Source organism: Lynx canadensis, chromosome E3 (genome assembly GCF_007474595.2).
Source record: "Lynx canadensis isolate LIC74 chromosome E3, mLynCan4.pri.v2, whole genome shotgun sequence".
NCBI classification, from domain to species: Eukaryota; Metazoa; Chordata; class Mammalia; order Carnivora; family Felidae; genus Lynx; species Lynx canadensis.
Window position 1 is genome coordinate 31,247,551 of NC_044318.1, and position 19,765 is coordinate 31,267,315.

The 19,765-nt window shown below is 43.1% G+C and overlaps 1 protein-coding gene across 2 annotated transcripts in view; it reads left to right on the plus strand.

Annotated features, from left to right (window-relative positions):
* Nucleotides 1-9,311: 9,311 nt before the first annotated feature.
* BAZ1B (bromodomain adjacent to zinc finger domain 1B) overlaps nt 9,312-19,765 on the plus strand; it is a 73,789-nt gene continuing 63,335 nt past the window's right edge. Inside the window, exons 1-2 of one of the 2 annotated variants that reach the window (XM_030300159.1) lie at nt 9,312-9,771; nt 17,691-17,807. In XM_030300159.1, the coding sequence (XP_030156019.1) occupies nt 9,665-9,771; nt 17,691-17,807 (224 nt within the window). In that variant the 5' untranslated portion in view covers nt 9,312-9,664. The remainder of the gene's footprint in view (nt 9,772-17,690; nt 17,808-19,765) is intronic. The other variant, XM_030300158.1, reaches the window with a different exon arrangement.

Below are 19,765 nucleotides of genomic sequence, written 5' to 3' on the forward strand. Positions count from 1 at the left end.
GCCAATTGTCTTACTCCCACAGAGGAGCTTTTTGATAGAAACGATTTGGAGATCCCTCTTGAAGTTGTCATGTAGTCTGATTTACACTTCCGTCCCTCTGCACACTGAATGCAACCAGTGTATGTTTGCCATGGCTCCAGGTCTTTAGGAGGCATTCATGAGTGGTTTTTTTTCTTTCATTTTTTCTTTTTTAGATTATGGTAAAGTGCATAGAACATCAAATTTACCATTTTAACCATTTAAAAGGGTACTGCTTAGTGGTAATAAGTACATTCACAACACTGTGTGGCCATTGCTAGCTTTCTCCAAACCTTTTCATGACCTTGGACCCGTTAAGCAGGTGCTCCGTGTTTGCCACTCCCCCAAGGCTCTGGCAGTCACAATCTGCTTTCCGTCCAGTTCCTTTTTGCGCTCCTGATTCCTAAGGAGACCAATAAAGTCATGTCACAGTGGAAAAGAATTCTACATTCTGTATGTTCAAGAATTTCATTTCAGTATTCCCTAAAGTAATTCGTCTGATCTCTCTCAGGGGCTTCCAGGTATCATGGATGAGACCAGCATCCCAAGTTTTGCTGCCCTGTTTTGTCATCCCTACTCTCTTTTTTCTCTTTTTCCCAACTAGGCTCAGTTGGGAGAGCATGCAACTCTTGATGTTGGGATTGTGAATTTGAACCCCTTGTTGAGGGTACAGTTTACTTAAAAAGAAAAAAAAGAAATATGTACTATTAAGTTGTCAAATGAATGTCACAGAGAGGGAATTGTAAGTGGTACATAAGAGAAGTATATTCTAGGGGCACCTGGGTGGCTCAGTTGGTTAAGCGTCTGACTTCTGCTTAGGTCACGATTTCGTGGTTTGTGAGTTTGAGCCCCACATTGGGCTCTGTGCTGACAGCTCAGAGCCTGGCGCCTGCTTTGGATTCTGTATCTCCCTCTCTCTACCCTCCCCCGTTCATACTTTGCATCTCTCTCTCTCTCTCAAAAATAAACATAAAATTTTTTTTAAAGTATAGTTTAATGTGTTTAAACAAAGGAAGTTATTAAAAGTGTACTGAGATCATAAAAAATGACCAATAAGATTTGAAAAAGAATTAAATCATTTCTGTAAATGACAATTACTGAAATCAAGTGGCACACGAGGAAAGCAGGAGAGAAAACTAACAGGAGATAGCAGTTGGCATTTGCAGTTACTCTGTGACTGAGTGCTAGAACTGGGAACACAGGAAGCCAGGAATCCTATCCCTCAGGAGACAGCCTGGCTAGGGAATAGACCTTTGCATAGAACCTTCTAGAGCATACTGTAGCAGGTGTGGAGTGGAGTCCACGAAGGAACATGTGGGATAATGGAAAAGGTGAGATGGAAACCATTCTCTTCTTTTGTTGACATCACCTTAGCACCATTTCACTGATACTCTAAGGTATCAGGCTAGCAGTCTCCACCACCGTCCCAGAATGTTGATGGGGTAAGGGTTGGAGAAGAAAAAGAGATGAGGAAACATCAAGCAATGACCACAAGTTACTCACAAATAACTCAAAAAATGCTTCTGGGTATTATTAGGCCCAATGTATATGCACACTCGAAAACTTTTTTTTTTTCCAATTTTACATTGACTTTTTGCAAGTTTTTTTTTAATGAAAACTTACTGAAATACTGAATACTTTTTTTTTTTTTAACGTTTTATTTATTTTTGAGACAGAGAGAGACAGCATGAACGGGGGAGGGGCAGAGAGAGAGGGAGACACAGAATCGGAAGCAGGCTCCAGGCTCTGAGCCATCAGCCCAGAGCCCGACGCGGGGCTCGAACTCGCGGACCGCGAGATCGTGACCTGGCTGAAGTCGGACGCTTAACCGACTGCGCCACCCAGGCGCCCCTGAATACTTTTTTTTTTAATCTTTATTTTTGAGAGAGAGAGAAACAGAGTGTGAGTGGGGGAGGGGCAAACAGAGAGAGAGAGACACAGAATCTGAGGCAGGTTCCAGGCTCTGAGCTGTCAGCACAGAGCCTGACGCAGGGCTTGACCTCATGAACTGCAAGATCATGACCTGAGCCGAAGTCAGATGCTTAACCGACTGAGCCACCCAGGAGCCCCAAAAAACTTTTTTTTTTTATGTTTGTTTGTTTAGAGTTAGAGAGTACGTGAGCAGGGGAGGGGCAGCGAGAGAGGGAGAGAATCCTAGGCAGGTTCCACACTGTCAGAGCAGAATCTGGTGCAGGGCTCGATCTCACAAACTGAGATCATGACCTGAGCTGAAACCCAGAGTCGGACATTCAATCAACTAAGCCACCCAGGTGCCCCCACACTTGAATTCTTTTTTTTTTTTTTTTTTTTTGCCTGGGCACCCCCCTTCCCCTGTGGAGCCAATGACAGCTTGCGGACTGCTGGAACCCACACTTGAATTCTTAAAAATAGATAGCCCACTAACTAAATTCATTGAATATGAATAAGCCCAAAGAAAGATCAATAGAGCTTGATGGGTCTGCACAAGAGAATTTGGAGCATGGAAAAGCTGAGCACCTGGGAGCAGATTTCCACATGCCCAAGGTATTTGTCGTCTTGGAAAATGGCGTTTATTTTACAAATATTGAAAGCACATTCTGGGTTCTCTCTATATAAACTACAATTGGTAGACAGGTCTCTGCCTTGCAGGAGCTTCCAGTCTGGTGAGGTAGAGAAGGTAGGCAGGAACCTGTGCCACGGTGGGTGGAGAAGGCAGAGTACTGTCAGGGTCCAGAGAAAAACTTCGAGGCTTGGAGATCACAGAAAGCTTTTGGAGAGGTGGCATTCGAGGCTGGGCCTTGACATTTTTCTCTGGTTATGAGGAAAGACTACTTGTGGGCAGGTTAATGCGGACAAATGGTGGCAGTGAAGCACGGGGTTAATGGGTAGCAGTAACCAGGGAATTGAGTTTCTATTTTCTCCAGCTCTTTGAGACTTTTCAAAGCTACAGAGAGCTGAAAGAAATAGTTCAATAAACTATGTGCACCCTTCACTTAGATTCACCAATTATTAACATTTGCCACATTGGCATCTCAATACACATTTTTTTTCTTTCTTTTTTTGGGGGTGGGGTGGAAGGTGAATTACTTGAAATCGGTTGCTGTCATTCTGGCACTTTAGCCTTGAATACTTCAGCTTGTATGTCCCAAGAACAAGGCCATTCCTCAACACGACCAGAGTATCACGATCATACCCAAGAAACTTAACAATGATACAATAATAGTATTTAATCTGAACATATTTAAATTGCCCCAACTGTTCCAATAACGGTAGTAGTTCTCTTTAGCCCCTGTCCCCAGATCCAGGATCTAACTCTAGGGTCACACATTGCACACACAGTTCTCATGTCTCTTTAGTTTCCTTTTAGAAGTTGGAGGTGGGTGGATAGGTGTATCTTGTGTCATTGTTATTTTTGAAGGGTCTAGGCAGTTATTCATAGAATGTCCCACAAACTGGGTTTTTCTATTTTCTAAGGATTTCAGGTGGAATGTTTTTGGTTAGAATGCTACAGAGTTGGTATGTATTTTTCACTGCCTTGAATCAAGAGAAACACCCTTTTATCTCATTATTGGTAATGCTGAGATCGATCACTTGGCTAAGGTGTCTGCCAGATCTTTCCATTTTCAGGGCACTTTTACATAAGTAATTTGTAGGTCGGGGGGGGGGGGGGGCGGGGCGGGTGATAATCTTAGACCATTCACTTAGACCAGTGATTTTAGCATCCATTGATGGTCCATTTCTGAATCAAGTTACTTCACTAGAGTCTGCAAAATGGTGAGTTTTCTAAATCTAACATTCTTTTCACATTCATTCACTGGCAGCCTTCTGTAAATAGCACATTGCCCTTCCTCTTTTCTTTTCTTTTTCTTTCTTCCTTCCTTCCTTTTCCTTATTCTTTCTTCTTTCTCCCTTTCTTTTCTTTCCTCTCTTTCTCCCTTCCTCCATCCATTCCTTTCTTCCTTCCTTCCCTCCCTCCTTTCTCTGCACTTGATCTTAGCCAAAAGGCCTAGAAGCGATCTCTCTGAATATTACTATGGCTCATGGTTTCCCCTTACATTCAATGTGCCACAATCTGTTGCTGTCATTTTTTTTTTTTTTTAATGTTCAAATTGTCCCAGATTTAGTCAGTTAGAATCCCTTCATGCTGGCTCCTGAGTCCTTTTGACATGTCCCCATCTCTATTTGAGCACTTCTTTACTTTTAGGCACAAGTTGTTCCTGACTCACCTTGAACTTTGCTAGCCCCATTCCTTTTTCCCAGGAGCCCTGGATCCTTTTAGTGGGGAATGGTATTTAGAAACCTAGATAAACCTAGTTTACTGGAGTAAGGGGTTTGAGGGAAGTAGGAAAAAGACTGAGGACAGATTGTGGAGGGCCTGGAAGGCCAGACCAAAGAGCTTGATTTTACTTTGTTGACTTTAGGGAGCCAGCCATTGAAAGCCCAGAGCAGGGGAGTGAGGTTGTGTTCAAAATGCCTAGGAAAGGAAAGAGGCAGGGGACAAATAGGAAGACTTGCTAGGTTTGCATGTATTGAGAGGAGTCTTAGAGTTGTGTCAGTTGAGGGATAGAGTAGTGATAGGTACTTAGAAAAGGAAGTGGAAATAGACTGATGCAAACCAGTGAAAACAAAAGAAAAGAAATGTAATCAGTTCACCATGTGGATCATCTATGGATAATAATCATAAGTTATACACTGAGTGTGGATTTAACCAATTGCAATAATTATTTGGGGAATATGATTGAATGTGTGTGGTATTTGTGGGGGAGGTGAGACCTCATCTTCCATTGAAGAATGACAACAGCTAACGTTAAAACTGAGAAACAAACATAGCAACATATATGTTATTTCGAAATCTGTCTCTCTCTCAAAAATAAACTTAAAAAAAAGAAATTGGAAATTTCTTCCATAGGTTTTTTTTTCTGAATGTTTATTTTTGAGAGAGAGTGTGTGATTAGGGGAGGAGCAGAGAGACAGGGAGACACAGAATCGGAAGCAGGCTCCAGGCTCTGAGCTGGCAGCTGAGAGTCCCATGTGGAGCTCGAACCACAAGCTGTGAGATCATGACCTGAGCCGAAGTCCTCCGCTTAACTGACTGAAACCTTTAGGTGCCCCTAGGAAACTTCATTAAAATGGAATCCGGGGGCCGCCTGGGTGGCTCAGTTGGTTAAGCCTCAGGCTTTGGCTCAGGCTATGATCTTGTGGTTCAGGAGTTTGAGCCTTGGGTCAGGCTCTGTGCTGGCGGCTCAGATCCTGGAGCCTGCTTTGGATTGTGTCTTCCTCTCTCTCTGCCCCTCCCCCATTCGCACTCTCTCTTGCTCTCTCTCTCTCTCAAAAATAAAACATTAAAAACAATGAAGTTTCCTTTTACCAATAGTTTAACAATTTGAAAATGAGTGCTTGAGGGAACAGGAAGTGGATGGGGAAAGTGCTCTAGGGCTGATTTTTGTAGAACTATTTGTTGATGTTTTTTATTGCTGTTGTTTTTTTATTTTTATTTTTTAATGTTTATTATTTTTGAGACAGAGAGAAGAGAGACAGTATACGAGCGGGGGAGGGGGGGAGAGAGGGAGACACAGAATTTGAAGCAGGCTCTAGGCTCTGAGCTGTCAGCACAGAGCCCAAGGTGGGCCTGGGACTCACAAACTGTGAGAGCATGACCGAGCTAAAGTCGGACCTTACCTGACTGAGTCACTTAGGCGCCCCTGTTGTTGTTTTTTAAAGTACATTTAAATGTTTCTTTTGGGGAACTATGTTCATTTTACCATAAAAAAGACATAATTTTAATGGAGTTTAAAACTTTTACTTGTAAGTAGGTTCCATGCCCAACGTGGGGCTTGAATTCACAACCCTAAGATTGAGAGTAGCATGCTCTACCAATTGAGAGGCACCCCTAAAACATTTCAAAAGAAGAAAGGCATTATAGTAGTAGTTTTGGCCAGAAATAATAGAGGCCTGAAATAGGATGTTGTGGGGATGGCAGGAAAAGGACAGTTCAAGAACTGACATTGTCTGGTTGATCCTATGCCCGTGGAGCTCAAGAGAGGTCAAACCTGAGCCCGTGAGGTTGTGAGGAAGGTGGGCCGTTAATAAAAATGAAAACCATTCTGATAAAGCAGATGATGGAGGGAAGGAAGACGGTAAGATTGTGGCTCTGGGATGTTTTGAGTTTAAGGAACCAGCAGGACAGGGAGGAAAAGCCCAGGCAGGAGCCGGAACTGTCTAAGCAAAGGTTTGTGCCTGCATCAATGAACGAGGACTATGTGGCAGGGCATAGCTCCACATGATACAGACCACAGAAACAGATCTTGCTGACTGAGCTCATGTCCTAAAACTACCCAGTGGAGATCCATGTAGGGAAATGGCTACACTTCCTTGGACAGTCTTATTCCTGCGACTAAGCAGCCATAGCCGACTTAGAGCAATAGAAGCTTTGGTGCAGATCCCTGGAAGCTACACATTTTAATCTCTTCCTTTTTGGATTAACTTGTTTATTCAAATGTTAGGAAAGAAAACACATTGAACAATGAATTTTGCTAAAATTATGGTAAAAAAAAAAACTTGAGAGTATAGTAAAAGCAGATGTGGGCTGGAACAATTGGGAAAAGGCATTAGGAAGGAAGTATTGGGTTGAAATGCACAGAGGAGAAAAAAGTCCATTTCCAGCAGTGGGTAGGAATAAAGCTAATGAATTCTGGGAATTAGGAGGAAGTAGTCCAGTAGGGGCTTGCTGGGTTAAGAGTCTGAGGACTGAGGAGGCACCTGGGTGGCTCAGTTGGTTGAGAGGCTCAGGTCATGATCTCATGAGGCTTGTGAGTTTGAGCCCTGCATCAGGCTCTGTGCTGACAGTTCAGAGCCTGGAGCCTGCTTCAGATTCTGTGTCTCCGCTTCTCTCTGCCCCTCCCCAGCCCACAATCTCTCTTTTTCTCTCTCTCGAAAATAAATAAATGTTAAAAATAAAAATTAAAAAAAAAAGTTTGACTGCAACAAGAGTCAATGAAAATATTAGAGCAGGAAACTGATAGTTACATTAACAGTCTCTTTCATTTTTTTTTCTTTAAAAAATTTTTAAATTTATTATTATTCTTTTGAGTAAGCTTTATGCAAAATGGGGCTTGAACTCATGATCCTGAGATCAAGAGTCACATACTCCACTGACTGAGCCAGCCAGGCACCCCCTATATTTTTCCTCAACATCTTCAGGACAAGATGGTAAAATCTCATGTTAATCAACTTTATCACTTGTAAATTTGGCCCACAGAAGTGGAGGACACCAACCAAGCAAGAGTCACATTAAAGTTTGATATATTTTTTTTTAAGTTTATTTATTTAATTTGAGAGAGTGGGCACAAGCAGGGCTGGGGCAGAACGAGCGTGAGAGAGAATATCAAGCGGGCTCCGAGCTGTCAGCACAGAGCCCAACTTGGGGCTCAAACTCACAAACCACGAGATCGTGACCTGAGCCGAAGTCGGACACTTGACCCACTGAGCCACCCAGGTCCCCGCTGATTCTCCCATTTTAGATCTCTGCTTTACCAACGCCAGGGCTGGATTCAGCTTACAGTGGCCCCAAGCGCTGAAATGATGACGGTCCCCACTCTCATGGGCAGTTAGACACTATTTTGAAATATCAATTTTTCCAAAATTTGTCTCTTAATGTTGTTGGAGACCTTATCCTGTGTGTAGTCTGCTACCGGGGATCTAGTCCTGCAAATGTCGGTCCCATTAGTCATCTCGTCTGTGCCTCTCAAATCTGTCCACCTGTCTCCCTTGATTTTGTTACATTTGGGTCCCTTGGTATCCCTGCCACAAATAACTACGTCACTCTAGCCATCACATGCTGTGGCCCGGATGATCACTTCCGTTGCCACCCTCATCTCTTGATACTTTCCACCTCAAAATCCCTACGTTTTAAGGTGTGCTGTCCTGAATCTATCAAGAAGGCTCTGCGGCTCCTTCTGCCTAGAATGTTCGTCCCTCATTTCTCTGCTTAGTGAAATGCTACTCACCTTTTCACAATCGACTCAATGTCCTGTCCTCCGAGGTGCTCATAATCCTTTTAGAAGAAATAGCTACCGAAGGAGGATGCAGTCCTATCTCTGCTAGGTGACCAGAGGAGGCTCCATTGGGATGGCGACTGACCTGGTACTTACCCTTCCCTGGGGGGAGACTTCTCACCTCAAGATGAGAAGAAAAGGGTCTGGCACTGCCACGCACCCCCGCTTTCTCCGCCCTGCTGAAGAACAGGCTGGGGAGGTATGTTCTGAGGCCAGTGAAGATCTTTGAACGGAAGGGGACAATTTAATTAGGGAGAGAATTATCCGTGAGTGTTTCGGCTTGTCCTGGGTAGGACATAGTTTGGACTATGTGGGTGTAGTGTGCTCGGGGAAGCAGCTCAAATGTCGTCACTCTCCAGGCAGTTACTGCTGTCTTCGGACTGTGCACTTGCGACAGCACTCTTCACCGAACTGGCATTATTCGTGCCTCTTGTTTTCTCAGAACAGTCTCTGTCTTATTTTTTGTTTTTCCTCTGAAGCTCCCAGTCCAGAGCCCTCAACTTTGGAGGTGCTGCGAAAGACTATTAGAATTAATGGATGTATCTTTACTAGGTATGTCTTTTAGTATATTTTTCCAAAGAAGCTCCTGTATGATCCTTTCCACCAAGCCCCTAAAAACAAGCATCATACTAGTATGCACATCTCCACCACACTCTCTTCCAGAAGTTAACTTTGGGGTGAGCAAGACTGGGGGCTCAAGCTGTTCTTCAGGAGAACCTTCACTTGGGTAGGATCTTGGGGCTTATTCCCGCCAACCCCTCCTCTCTTTTCGCCCCACCCGCGCCTCCCCGGGCGTGGCCGAACGCGGCGCCTTTAAGGAGGGGGCGGAGCACGGTGGAAAGACAAAGCCCCTGGCCGCGCGCTCCCCCTCCCCCTCCGGCGCACCACACGGACAGTGGTGCCGGATGTCGGTGTCCGCCCGTCGGTGACAGATGGCGCAGTGTCTGTATATGTTAAGGGGCTTCTCTGGTCTGACCTCTTTGAATTCCAGGCCTTTCGGTCCCCCGCTGACCCCCATTTTCAACTCCGCCGCTGGAGGCCCGCAGGCCTGTCACCAGCGCTTACATAACGTGACCTTTCACCTCTTCATACTGCCCTCTGGTGCGCTGCAACCCAACTACGCGGCCCGGAAAGGGGGCGGGACCCAAGCGCAGAGCGGGCAGCTCCCGTGAGCCAGTAGACCGTGAGCGCTGATCGGCTCTCCGCCTATTGGAGCATTCGCCACCGGCGCCACAGGGGAGCAAGTTAGTGTGTGCGCTGACCGGGCGGGGGGGAGGAGGGGAATCTCCCGCCATTTTTCAATAATTTCCTCCGGTGCTGCTGAGGAGGAGTCGTGACTGCCGAACGCGGGGACCCGTAGCGAAGGTTGGGCCGGAGGCTGCCGGGAGGCGCAGCGGTGTGCGTGGGAGTTCCGTGTCCCTGCGTCCCGTTGCATGGCCCTCGCGCGGCCGCGCCAGCACTGAGGGAGCCGAGTTCGCGCCGCCCTCTCACCCCTCCCCTCCCCCACCCCACCCCCGGGAGCCAGGCGCTCGCTCCGGGCCGCGGGGCCTAGTGTTGCGCCGCGGGCTCGCCGAGGAGCCGCCGCCTTCCGGGCCGCCGCCGCCGCCGCCGCGATGGCGCCGCTCCTGGGCCGCAAGCCCTTCCCGCTGGTGAAGCCGCTTCCCGGCGAGGAGCCGCTCTTCACCATCGCGCACACTCAGGAGGCTTTCCGCACCCGGGAGTATCCTTTCCAGCCTGGCCGCCAGGCCGCCCGCGGGGTGGGGCGGGGTGGGCCGGGGGCTCGCCGGGCCCGGCGGGCCGCGCAGCCCGCCCCTGTGGCAGCTGTCAGCGCGCCCGGCGCCGGCGGGCCTGCACCCCCGGGCGGGAGCTCGAGCCCGCCGTTCCGCGGGGTGGGCGGGCGGGGGCGCGGGCCGGCCCGGGGCCCCGTGCCCTCCATCCTTTCCCGGCTCCGCACTTTGTCCCCGGGCCTCGTTTTCGAGGAGCGGCCCCCCTTTCCCCCGGGTGGCATTAGGCCCTAAGTACGAACGGGAGACGGGGTTCCTTGGCTGCTTTTCCTTTTTAAATTAAAACCTTTCTCTGAAGTTTTTGAAATTGTACCCACGCGGCCTCGTGATCCGGCTTGTGCAAGATTTTTTTGTGCGTTTTTTTTCCCGCATCTCCGCGGGGGCACTTGGGTTTTTCTCCTCCCGAGTGGACTTCAGGCTGGTCGTGAGCTGACAGGATCGTGAGGCACATACCCCAGAACGAATTCCAGACCGGGGAAGGGGAAGAAAAAGTTATCTTGGAGGAGATGATGCCTGCCTTCCCCGGCATGCACAGGTTTGAAATGTTGACGATTGAGGAGGAGATCCGTATCTGCCTTTAAATGAACATATAAAAAATACCAAGACCTACTGAACGGTTTTATGTTGTATTTTAGGAACAGGAGGCTGATGTTTTAAATAAGACGCATCTTCTTTTCTAATCATTGTTTAAGGTTTCTTGTGTAAGCTTTGAAGTCTTCTAGTTGTACGACTGTTATTTACTTTTTTTTATGGATGCCAGATGAGTCCTTTTGGAAGCACAAGTGTAAAAAAGGAGTAGATTTCTGAATCAACGCTTTCTTTAGGAGTGAAGGCTAAATACATTGAGTTTCATCAGCCCTTCCTTTTGGAAGGACTTGATTTCTTAGTTTCTGTTTGCTTGCTTGCTTGCTTTCTTCAACGCTTTCTTCAGCAGTGAAGGCTAAATATATTGAGTTTTATCGGCTCTTTTCCTTTGGAAGGATTTGATTTCTTAGTTTCTGTTTGCTTGCTTGCTCGCTTCTGTATGGGAGGAAGTGTCCATGTGAGCGATGATATCATTTGATTTCACTTCATTTTGATCCTCTCTTTGATATAATACGATCTTTTACAGGATAGCCCATTTCTTGTTCCAGTGCAGTTTGTGGATGTAGGGTGTTTACATACAAAGGGGCCTGGAAAGTGAGCCTGTGCTGTGGGAAAGCTCTTGGAGAAATATAGCTAGAGCATCTTGTAGCTGAAATGGATCTTGGGGATGGTTGGATTCTCTAGCCTCATTTGCCAAGTGAACCCAGAGGGTTGGTGGACTTGTTAAAGGTCAAACACTCTGAAATGATGATGAGAGTTAGGAGTAGAATGCAGTGCCTTTCTACCTTATCCTTGTAAGCAAATCCAGAAAAGAAGGTGGAATGCTTGGTTTTTCATGTTAGTCAACCTCTGTCAGTGGTATGAGATAACATGCATTTTAGGGAGGGATTCCATGATAATCTGGTTCTTTTTCTTGTCCTGTAAGGACTTTTGGGAAGCTTTGGAGAAGTACTCCCAAGCGCTAAATCCATCATTATTCTAAAGGTGTCCTACTTTGTAAAAAAAAATATTTAGCCCCATCAGTGGGGTTAAAAAAATTACTGTGGGAATCTGCCATATCCTTTTCAAATGTTATTCAAATATCATTTTTTTGAGCAGTTGGTGGATACTCACACACTAGTATTACCAGATGTTTATTTTTATGTCGGCTTGGAGTATAGCATAAGACACACTCAATAGAGACAAGTTCCAAGTCTGTGATAGGTGTTGAGCCATGTGAAAAATGGCTAAAAGAGAGCTAATTTTTTAGAATTGGCAGTACAGGCTTTTTCATATCGTTTACAGAAATAGGTGAAATGTAATGATATATATGAGGAATTTCTCTTAATGATGACAATTGAAAATTGAAACCTGCACCTTTTATATGTTAGGTATTTTTAAAAATTCTTCATTTTAAGTATTTCCTATACCAGTATGTAGAACCAACCCCTTTAACAAAGGAGTCCTTACATTGCATTGCATATTGAGGGGGAAATTGCTTGCATGGGAATTTCTACAAGTGGAAGCTCTTTGAGGATGGTTTTTTAAACAATTGTGCTGTGTGGTTGGCAGGTTGGTTCTATTCTTTATTAGGCTTTTAGTGATTTCATAGAGAACAGGTATGTGGTTGGTTAACAGCTGCATTAAAGTATACTGTTTCCAGTCTTAATATTTACAATTATTTTTTAATAGATTTGATCTTTAATTTTCTCCTAATACCTGCCTTTTGATTGCATGTATATGCAATAGCAAATCAGTATAACATTTTATTGACTTAAAGCTTTAAGTGATGGTATGTTCTTGAAGGCTTTATTGTACCTCTTCATTAAACTTCCAGTAGTAGTTGTGAATGATGCACACATTTAATGACTAGGTTTTATATATTGATGATTACGTTTTTTGTATTATAGGTTTGAATCTATGGGACGTTACTTCCTAGGTTAATACTAAGGCAATACACTAGATCTTCCTTGGAAAGATTATCAGTATCAGTTCTTGATGTTATTATCTGTCAATAGGATAATACAGTGAGTAAGTCAAGATGGGTTTTAAGGAGAAACTGAAGCTACAAGCAGCCTGCTGAGGGTAATATGTTTGTTGTATTGCTTTACTGTCCTGCTTTATAAAGCTTGGGACCATCTGCTTCATAACCTTGTAATATTAATATATGAGAGCTTTTATTTTTTTCTTTTCTTAATGTTTACTTATTTTTGAGAGACAAAGAGGCAGCGTGATGGGGGAGGGGCAGAGAGAGGGAGACAGGCTCTGGGCTGTCAGCACAGAGTCTGGGGGGGGGGGCTAGAACCTATGAGCCCCACAAATTGTGAGATCGTGACCTGAGCCCTTGAAGTCAGAAGCTTAGCCGACTGAGTCACCCAGACGCCCCTATGAGAGCTTTTAGATGGTATAATGAGGAGGGGCTGTTAGAACATAGTTAATCAGGCTCTAGGCAAGAGTGACTACAGCCAAGTTGTAAGAGCTGGAGTTAAATTGTAGTTGCAAGCCAGGATTTTATTGGACAGTTGGAATAATGATTTCTTAGGTTGGTTTTTATAATTTAATTTCTTAAGAGTGAGAAATTAAACTAGATTAGAATTGTTTTTAACTTGATGACAGACTGTTCCAGAGACAGAAAATAGGATAAAAAGCAAATCTGGAGCTGGTGCTTTGTCATTTCACTTAGAACTCTTAGGGTTATAGTTATGCTTATTTAACCTCCATACTTTTCTGGGCCACTTCCTTTCAGGCTATCAAGTACTTTTATTGAAAGAAGGCTAAAGAGAACAATGAAGCAGCATATTGTGAGGAGGTAGCTCTTGAACTCATGAAAAAGTAGATGCATAATGAGATATATAGGATTTGAGAATATCTTGTCATTTATAACTTACACAACCTTTGGAGAATTGCTTTGACATTTTGTCTGCAATTATATGTGCAACAGTGGCTGGAACATAAAAACCTCAATTGGCATTTGCTCTGAGTAGTTATTTGAGAGTAAGTGACTTATTTTGGTAACCTAAAATCTGAAATAGGATTTAGAGGCAGCTGACTCAGTATCCTTCTAATGGGCTTTTTTCTCTTCTTTTTAATTTTTTTCTCTTTCTCTTAACATAAGACAAAGTAACAACCAGAGCAGAGTTACATAAACTTAAAAATATCCAATGTTGTGTTGTAGGACTTTAAGTTTTTGATTTTCGGAATTAATCGTAGATTACTAGTTAAATTTTTCATGTATTGTCAGAGGGCATGCATTCCTAGATGTGAATCTTAGGTAGACAGTGCTGTCCAATAGAAATATAATGTGAGCCACAAGTAATTAAATGTTTTCCAGCTTAACCGACTGAGCCACCCAGGCACCCCCAGAGAGAGAGAAACTTAAGCAGGCTCCTTGCTCAGTGCAGAGCCTGATGCACATGGCTCAATTCCACAACTCTGGGATCATGACGTGAGCTGAGAATCAAGAGTTGGGTACTCAACCGACTGAGCCACCAGGCTCCCCTCTGGTGGCAGAAAGATCTGGAGGATACTATGGTGGCTTTTTGAGTTTCTTGGAAGTGGCATCTGTCATGTTTTTCATCTGTTGGTCAAAACAAGGCATGTGACCGAGGCTAACATCAGTGGGGAGGGAATGGGCATTACTCTTCATAGGAGGCATTGCAAGCCACAGGGCAGAGTGTGGAGATGTAGAATCCTTTTATGGAAGGGAGGTGAATATTTGTAAATAATACAGTCTCCTATGCTTCAGGGTTCAGGGAATGTTTCAGGGGAAAGTCACTTTTAAGTTCATATCTAGAGTGTGATTAGGGTAGTTAGATCAAGAAGAGAAGAGTTTGTGAACTTGAAGATTCTTAAATTTTAATGGAAAGAAGTTTTATATAGCTAGAGTGAAGAAATGGGAATTGAGATAGAGTTGCTTAGTGGTGAGATACACAAAGGGGCTGGACCATATAAGTCCTTGGGAGATAGGCTGAGGAGTTTGGATTCTGCCTTAAATATATTGGAGGCTGTTCAAAAATTGGAGCAGGAGGCGCTTGGGTGGTTCAGTTGGTTGAGCATCTTTTGACTCTTGTCTTTTGACTCGATTTGTGTCAGGTCGTGATGATTCATGGGATCAGGTCCTGCATCAGGCTCTGCACTGCTTGAAATTCTTTCCCTCTCTCTGCCCCCTCCCTCTTTCTCTCTCTCTCTCTCTCTTAAAGTAAGTAAACTTTGAAAAAAAATTCAGTCAGGATGGAAGCAGGCTTTTAGGTTGAAAGCTCACTGTGGCTGCAGTGTTGAGAATCTAGCCCTGAGACTAGTGAGGCAGTTACTAAATAAACGAGGCAATAGGTAATGGTGATCTGAACAAATGTACTAGCCCTTGAGAAGTACAGTAGATTACAGAAATAAATTTGGTAGATTTGACAGGATTTGGTAATTGATTGGGGAGGAATCAAGGATTGTATTTTGGTTATCACTTGGTTAGTTGGTCATTCTCTGATAACAGAGAACGCTGGAAGAGGATCTGGTGTTTTTTTTTCTTTTTGTTTTGACTGGGAATGGGGGGTGAAGATAGGAAGTTTAGTTTGGGTGCTAGAAATTATTAGCATGTAGATAGTAATTGAAGTTATGGGCATTGATACTGCCACCGCGAATGAGAATGTTATGTTGATAGTGATTTTCAAAGGATGGTGGGAAAGCCATGTATCCAGGTAGAAGGGTCTTGTATTGTTTGAAAAACTATAATCAGCAAAAAAATTTAATATTTAAATATGTATCATTTGAGAAAAAAAGTTTCCCCCTTTTTTTCTTCTTAAAAGAATAGGAGTACCTGGGTGGCTCTGTCGGTTAAGTGACTGACTTCGTCTCAAGTTGTGATCTTAAGGTTGGTTGATGGGTTTGAGCCCCGCGTTGGGCTCTGTGCTGACAGCTCGGAGCCTGGAGCCTGCTTCGGTTTCTGTGTCTCCTTCTATCTCTGCCCCTCTCCGGCTCGTGCTCTGTGTCTCTCTCTCAAAAATAAACTTAAAAAAAAAAAAAAAGAAAAGAAAGAATAAAAACCACAAAGTAAAGCTCAACAAAATCTTGATTGGTGGAGTGATTTTCAGTAATGTGGGAGCCAGAGGATTACTTCCCAGTGCGAACGTATTTGCATTTCAGGGGCCTGAGGGCAAATGAGATTTTAAAGTAAGCTATAGAACTGGGTTTAAAAACAAATAAGATTGAGTAAAAGGATGTTTGGGTGAGAAGCACAAAGGACCTGAGGAGGATTACCGGTGAGGTCAATTAAAATGATTAAAACTGTTATGGCTAGGTGGGAAGGGAGGATCAGAGGCTGAATTTAAATGGCTCTGTTGTGGAAGAGGAAGGACTGAACTAAGAAAAACCTAAGTGGTTGCAATTAGGGATTGAAGAGTTGAGTATGCTTCCCTCATTTCTGACTTGGACACAAGGGCCATTAAGAGAGATTGGGAATAATTGCTAAAGAGCAAGTTTAGGAGGGGAGGGGAGGGAAGGGGGTAAAAAGAAGAGTTTAGAAAAAGTTGGATTTGAGCATCTAGGTGATACCCGAGTTGTATGTTGTTGGCTGCATAGGTCTAGATCAAAGGAGAATCACTGGGCACATGACTCCTACTTTTAAAAATAACAGCTAATAACAGAAACTTAATAATCTTTAAGATCTATTTGTTTTATCTCATATTCTCTCTGAGTACACAGTGAATTTCTTCAGTATAACTAAATAATGTATTAGAATGTTATCAAGCTCTTTAAATGCTTTAATAAATCCACTTTTTGATTCTTTTTTTTAAATTTAATTTTTATTTATTTTGAGAGAGAGGGAGGCAGACTCCCAAGCAGCCTCCGCAGTCCACGCAGAGCTCGATGTGGGGTTCAAACTCATCAACCGTGAGAACCGAAATCAACTGAGCCGAAATCAAGTCGCTTAACTGACTGAGTCACTCTGGCGCCCCTGATTCTTCCTGTCATGATTCACCTCCCCCCTCCCCGTGCAAACAGACAGAAACATAATAATTTATCTTATTGATTAGTTATGATAATGTCACTTTGGAAGTCATGCTATTTCCTTTTTTCTCTATAAATTTTTATAAATTTTCAGTGAGATTGAATTTGTATAGTTTTATATGGAAGCTTGACTCCTGGTTTTTACTGGTACTCTATTTTGTTTAATCATTTAAATATTAGTATCACCTCTCTGGTGAGGAAAATAGACTTAAACTGTTTTGTTTTTGGCAGATCCAGAGAATGCTACAGTAAGGGAAGGTGCTCATACTATTGGCTAAAACTACTATTTTGGGTTATCTATGCATTTGTCCCTGTCATCTATCTTTGCACTGATTTCAAAGAATCTCTGTATATTTAAAATGAATTACTTGTTGAGTTGTGAGGTAGTATTACAGAGGGAGCTGCGTAAATACTTTTATTTCAACTACTATAAAAAGTGTCACTTGGAAAGTACAGAGATTGGCAGCTAATTCTCTAGTTGTGGTGTCAGTTTATTTTTTTGGGTAGCATCTGTTGCTGTGCATAAAATAAATTAGTTAACTTGTCACTTGAATTTGAATGTGTCTGGCTGATAGTGAATTCCAGTTGGGACGATGTGGAAAGTTACCATTTATATGGCACTAACTTGTAGGATGTTTTCTTCCTCCATCTGCCTTACAAAGACCGAACAATGTCTGGTAAATGACTTGTGAGTGTAGTATTATTGGAGGCAACATAAAGGCTGGATAAATATGATATCGAAATTATTTTTAGGGCTTTATGGAATTTATTTTTTAAACTCAGCAGGTGTTTCCAAAGTAGGCTGGAAGCTTATAGTAAGTGGATCATTAGCTGGTATACAGGGCTATTCAAATTGCCTGTGAGACTGGGGTAGTCCTCTCCTCTTTCTATGGAAGATTCTTAAACTTGCTGACCATCTAAGTTAGGTAACAATTCCACGTACCTTGCATTCTTATTCCTTACAACTTGTGTTTAATTTACCTTTACTTTGTCTTACAAATTTTTAGTGCTGTGGGAATCTGAAACAGGTGAATTGAATAAATCACATTTGTACTAAAATAGTAATATTTTATTTGTAAAACAAAAACATGACAAACCATTTGAATCATACTTTGGCTTTAATAATTTTGTTTGGATTTGCCACTTGAAAGCTGTGATTTCAATTTTACCTTACGCTGTACAATATAGAAAGGTTGCCATATTATAGACTTTTTTCTGTGTAAGTAATTTGTGGATGTGGATGAGTTTTCTCAGTTGCTTGATTATTATTTTCCTGAGCGACTGCTAACAGAGAGTATGAGGCCCGCCTGGAAAGGTACAGTGAGCGCATTTGGACCTGTAAGAGTACCGGAAGCAGTCAGCTAACACACAAGGAGGCCTGGGAGGAGGAACAGGAAGTTGCTGAACTGTAAGTAATAGAAGCATTGCCCTTCTAGCACCATCTTCAAATTATTGGGAAAGAGGGAATATTAACAGTAAAGCAATATTTGTATTTAAATTTATGGGCATACATTAGAATACATTAGTATAATATATTGGTATCTGAGTGCCTTTGCCTAGTGGCATTTTGCTGGTAACAAAGTACGTGGAATATATCGTTGTATGTACACTTATTTAGGGTATTTACCAGGCTTTTAAGTGTTCTTGCTCTATACTTTTACCTTGTAAATATTCTGGAAATGTTCTAAGCAAAGGAAGCTGACACAATTTGGAAGTAATACAGGGGCAGCAAATGAGAAAATTTTCTTTATTTTGTGGTCATTTGAAATTCAGGACAGTCTTTACAGTGGCTATCAAAAAAAAAAAATTCACAGTTTGGGGTGCCTGAGTGGGTCAGTCGGTTAAGCATCCAACTCCTGATTTTGGTTCAGGTCATGATTTCATGGTTCGTGAGTTCAAGCCCTGCATTGGGCTCTGCACTGACAGTACAGAGCCTACTCTGGATTCTATTTCCTTCTCTCTGCCCCGCCCCTGCTGTCTCTTCTCTCTCTCTCTCAAAATAAATACGTAAACTTAAAACACTTGTGTATGTTGAAAGAGCCTACTCATGTGGATATTCTCTCAGAGAAAACACTCAGAATTTGGGCAGTAGGAGCTTGCAAAAGATACATGGAAACTAGGGGTGATAATAAAACAGAACTCTTTCGGGAATTGGGAATAGAAACTTTTTCTGTGGACTTTTCATTGACTTCTGTTGGTAGCAGATAAGCAGAGAGCATACAGTTTAGTAATCTAATACTGTTCTGCTTTTTTGCTGGTGTAATGACACTAGGTTCAGTTAAGACCTAGTTCTAGTAGTGGCTCCATCACTGACTAATAATTAGTTGAGTCTTAATCTGGTGCCTGTTTCTTCTTTGCTTGGTCACTTACATTGTTCCATTTTGGGTTAGTGTTATTACTTTAAAAGAAATTGTTTTTAAATGTTTGTTTATTTTTGAGAGAGAGAGGAAGACCAAGGATCTATCTGAAGTGGGCTCTGTGCTGACAGCAGAGAGCCTAATGCGAGGCTCGAACCCAAGAGCTGTGAGTGAGATCGTGACCTGAGCCGAGTCATGCAGCTGCTTAACTAACTGAGCCACCCAGGCCCCCCCTAGAAAAAAATTTGTTTTTTAATGTTTATTTATTTTTGAGAGAGAGAGAGAGAGAGACTGAGTGCGAGAGGGGGAGGGGCAGAGAGAGAGGGAGACACAGAATCCAAAGCAGGCTCCAGTCTCCGAGGTGTCCGCACAGAGCCTGATGCGGGGTTTGAACCCACGAACCGTGAGATTATGACCTGAGCCAAAGTTGGATGCTTTGCTGACTGAGTCACTCAGGCATCCCTGGATTAGTGTTAATTACATATGTGTCTTGTTTAGTGTACTAGACCAGGAGTTGTGCAACTTTATCTGTAAAGTGTCACTTAGTAAATATTTTAGGGTCTCTGTCTCAGCTATTTGTGACATTGTACAGTGAAAACAGCTATAGGTAAAATGTAAATGAATGTGAATGGCTGTAAATAAAAGAAAATTTTATTTACAAAAACCCGGTGGTTGGCTGAATTTGGCCCTTGGGCTTTTGCTGACCCCTACAGTAGCTTGTGGACTTTAAGAAGAAAATCTTTTTATTTATTTATTATTATTTTTTAAATACAATTTATTGTCAAGTCAGCCAACATACAGTGTGTACAGTGTGCTCTTGGCTTTGTGAGTAGATTCCCATGATTCATCACATACATCCGGTGCTCATCCCACAAGTGCCCTCCTCAGTGCCATTACCATTTTTCCTGCCACTGTGCCCCTCATCAACCCGCAGTTTGTTCTCTGTATTCAAGAGTGTCTTATGGTTTGCCTCCGTCTCTGTTTGAAAGTATTTTTTTCCCCTTCCTAG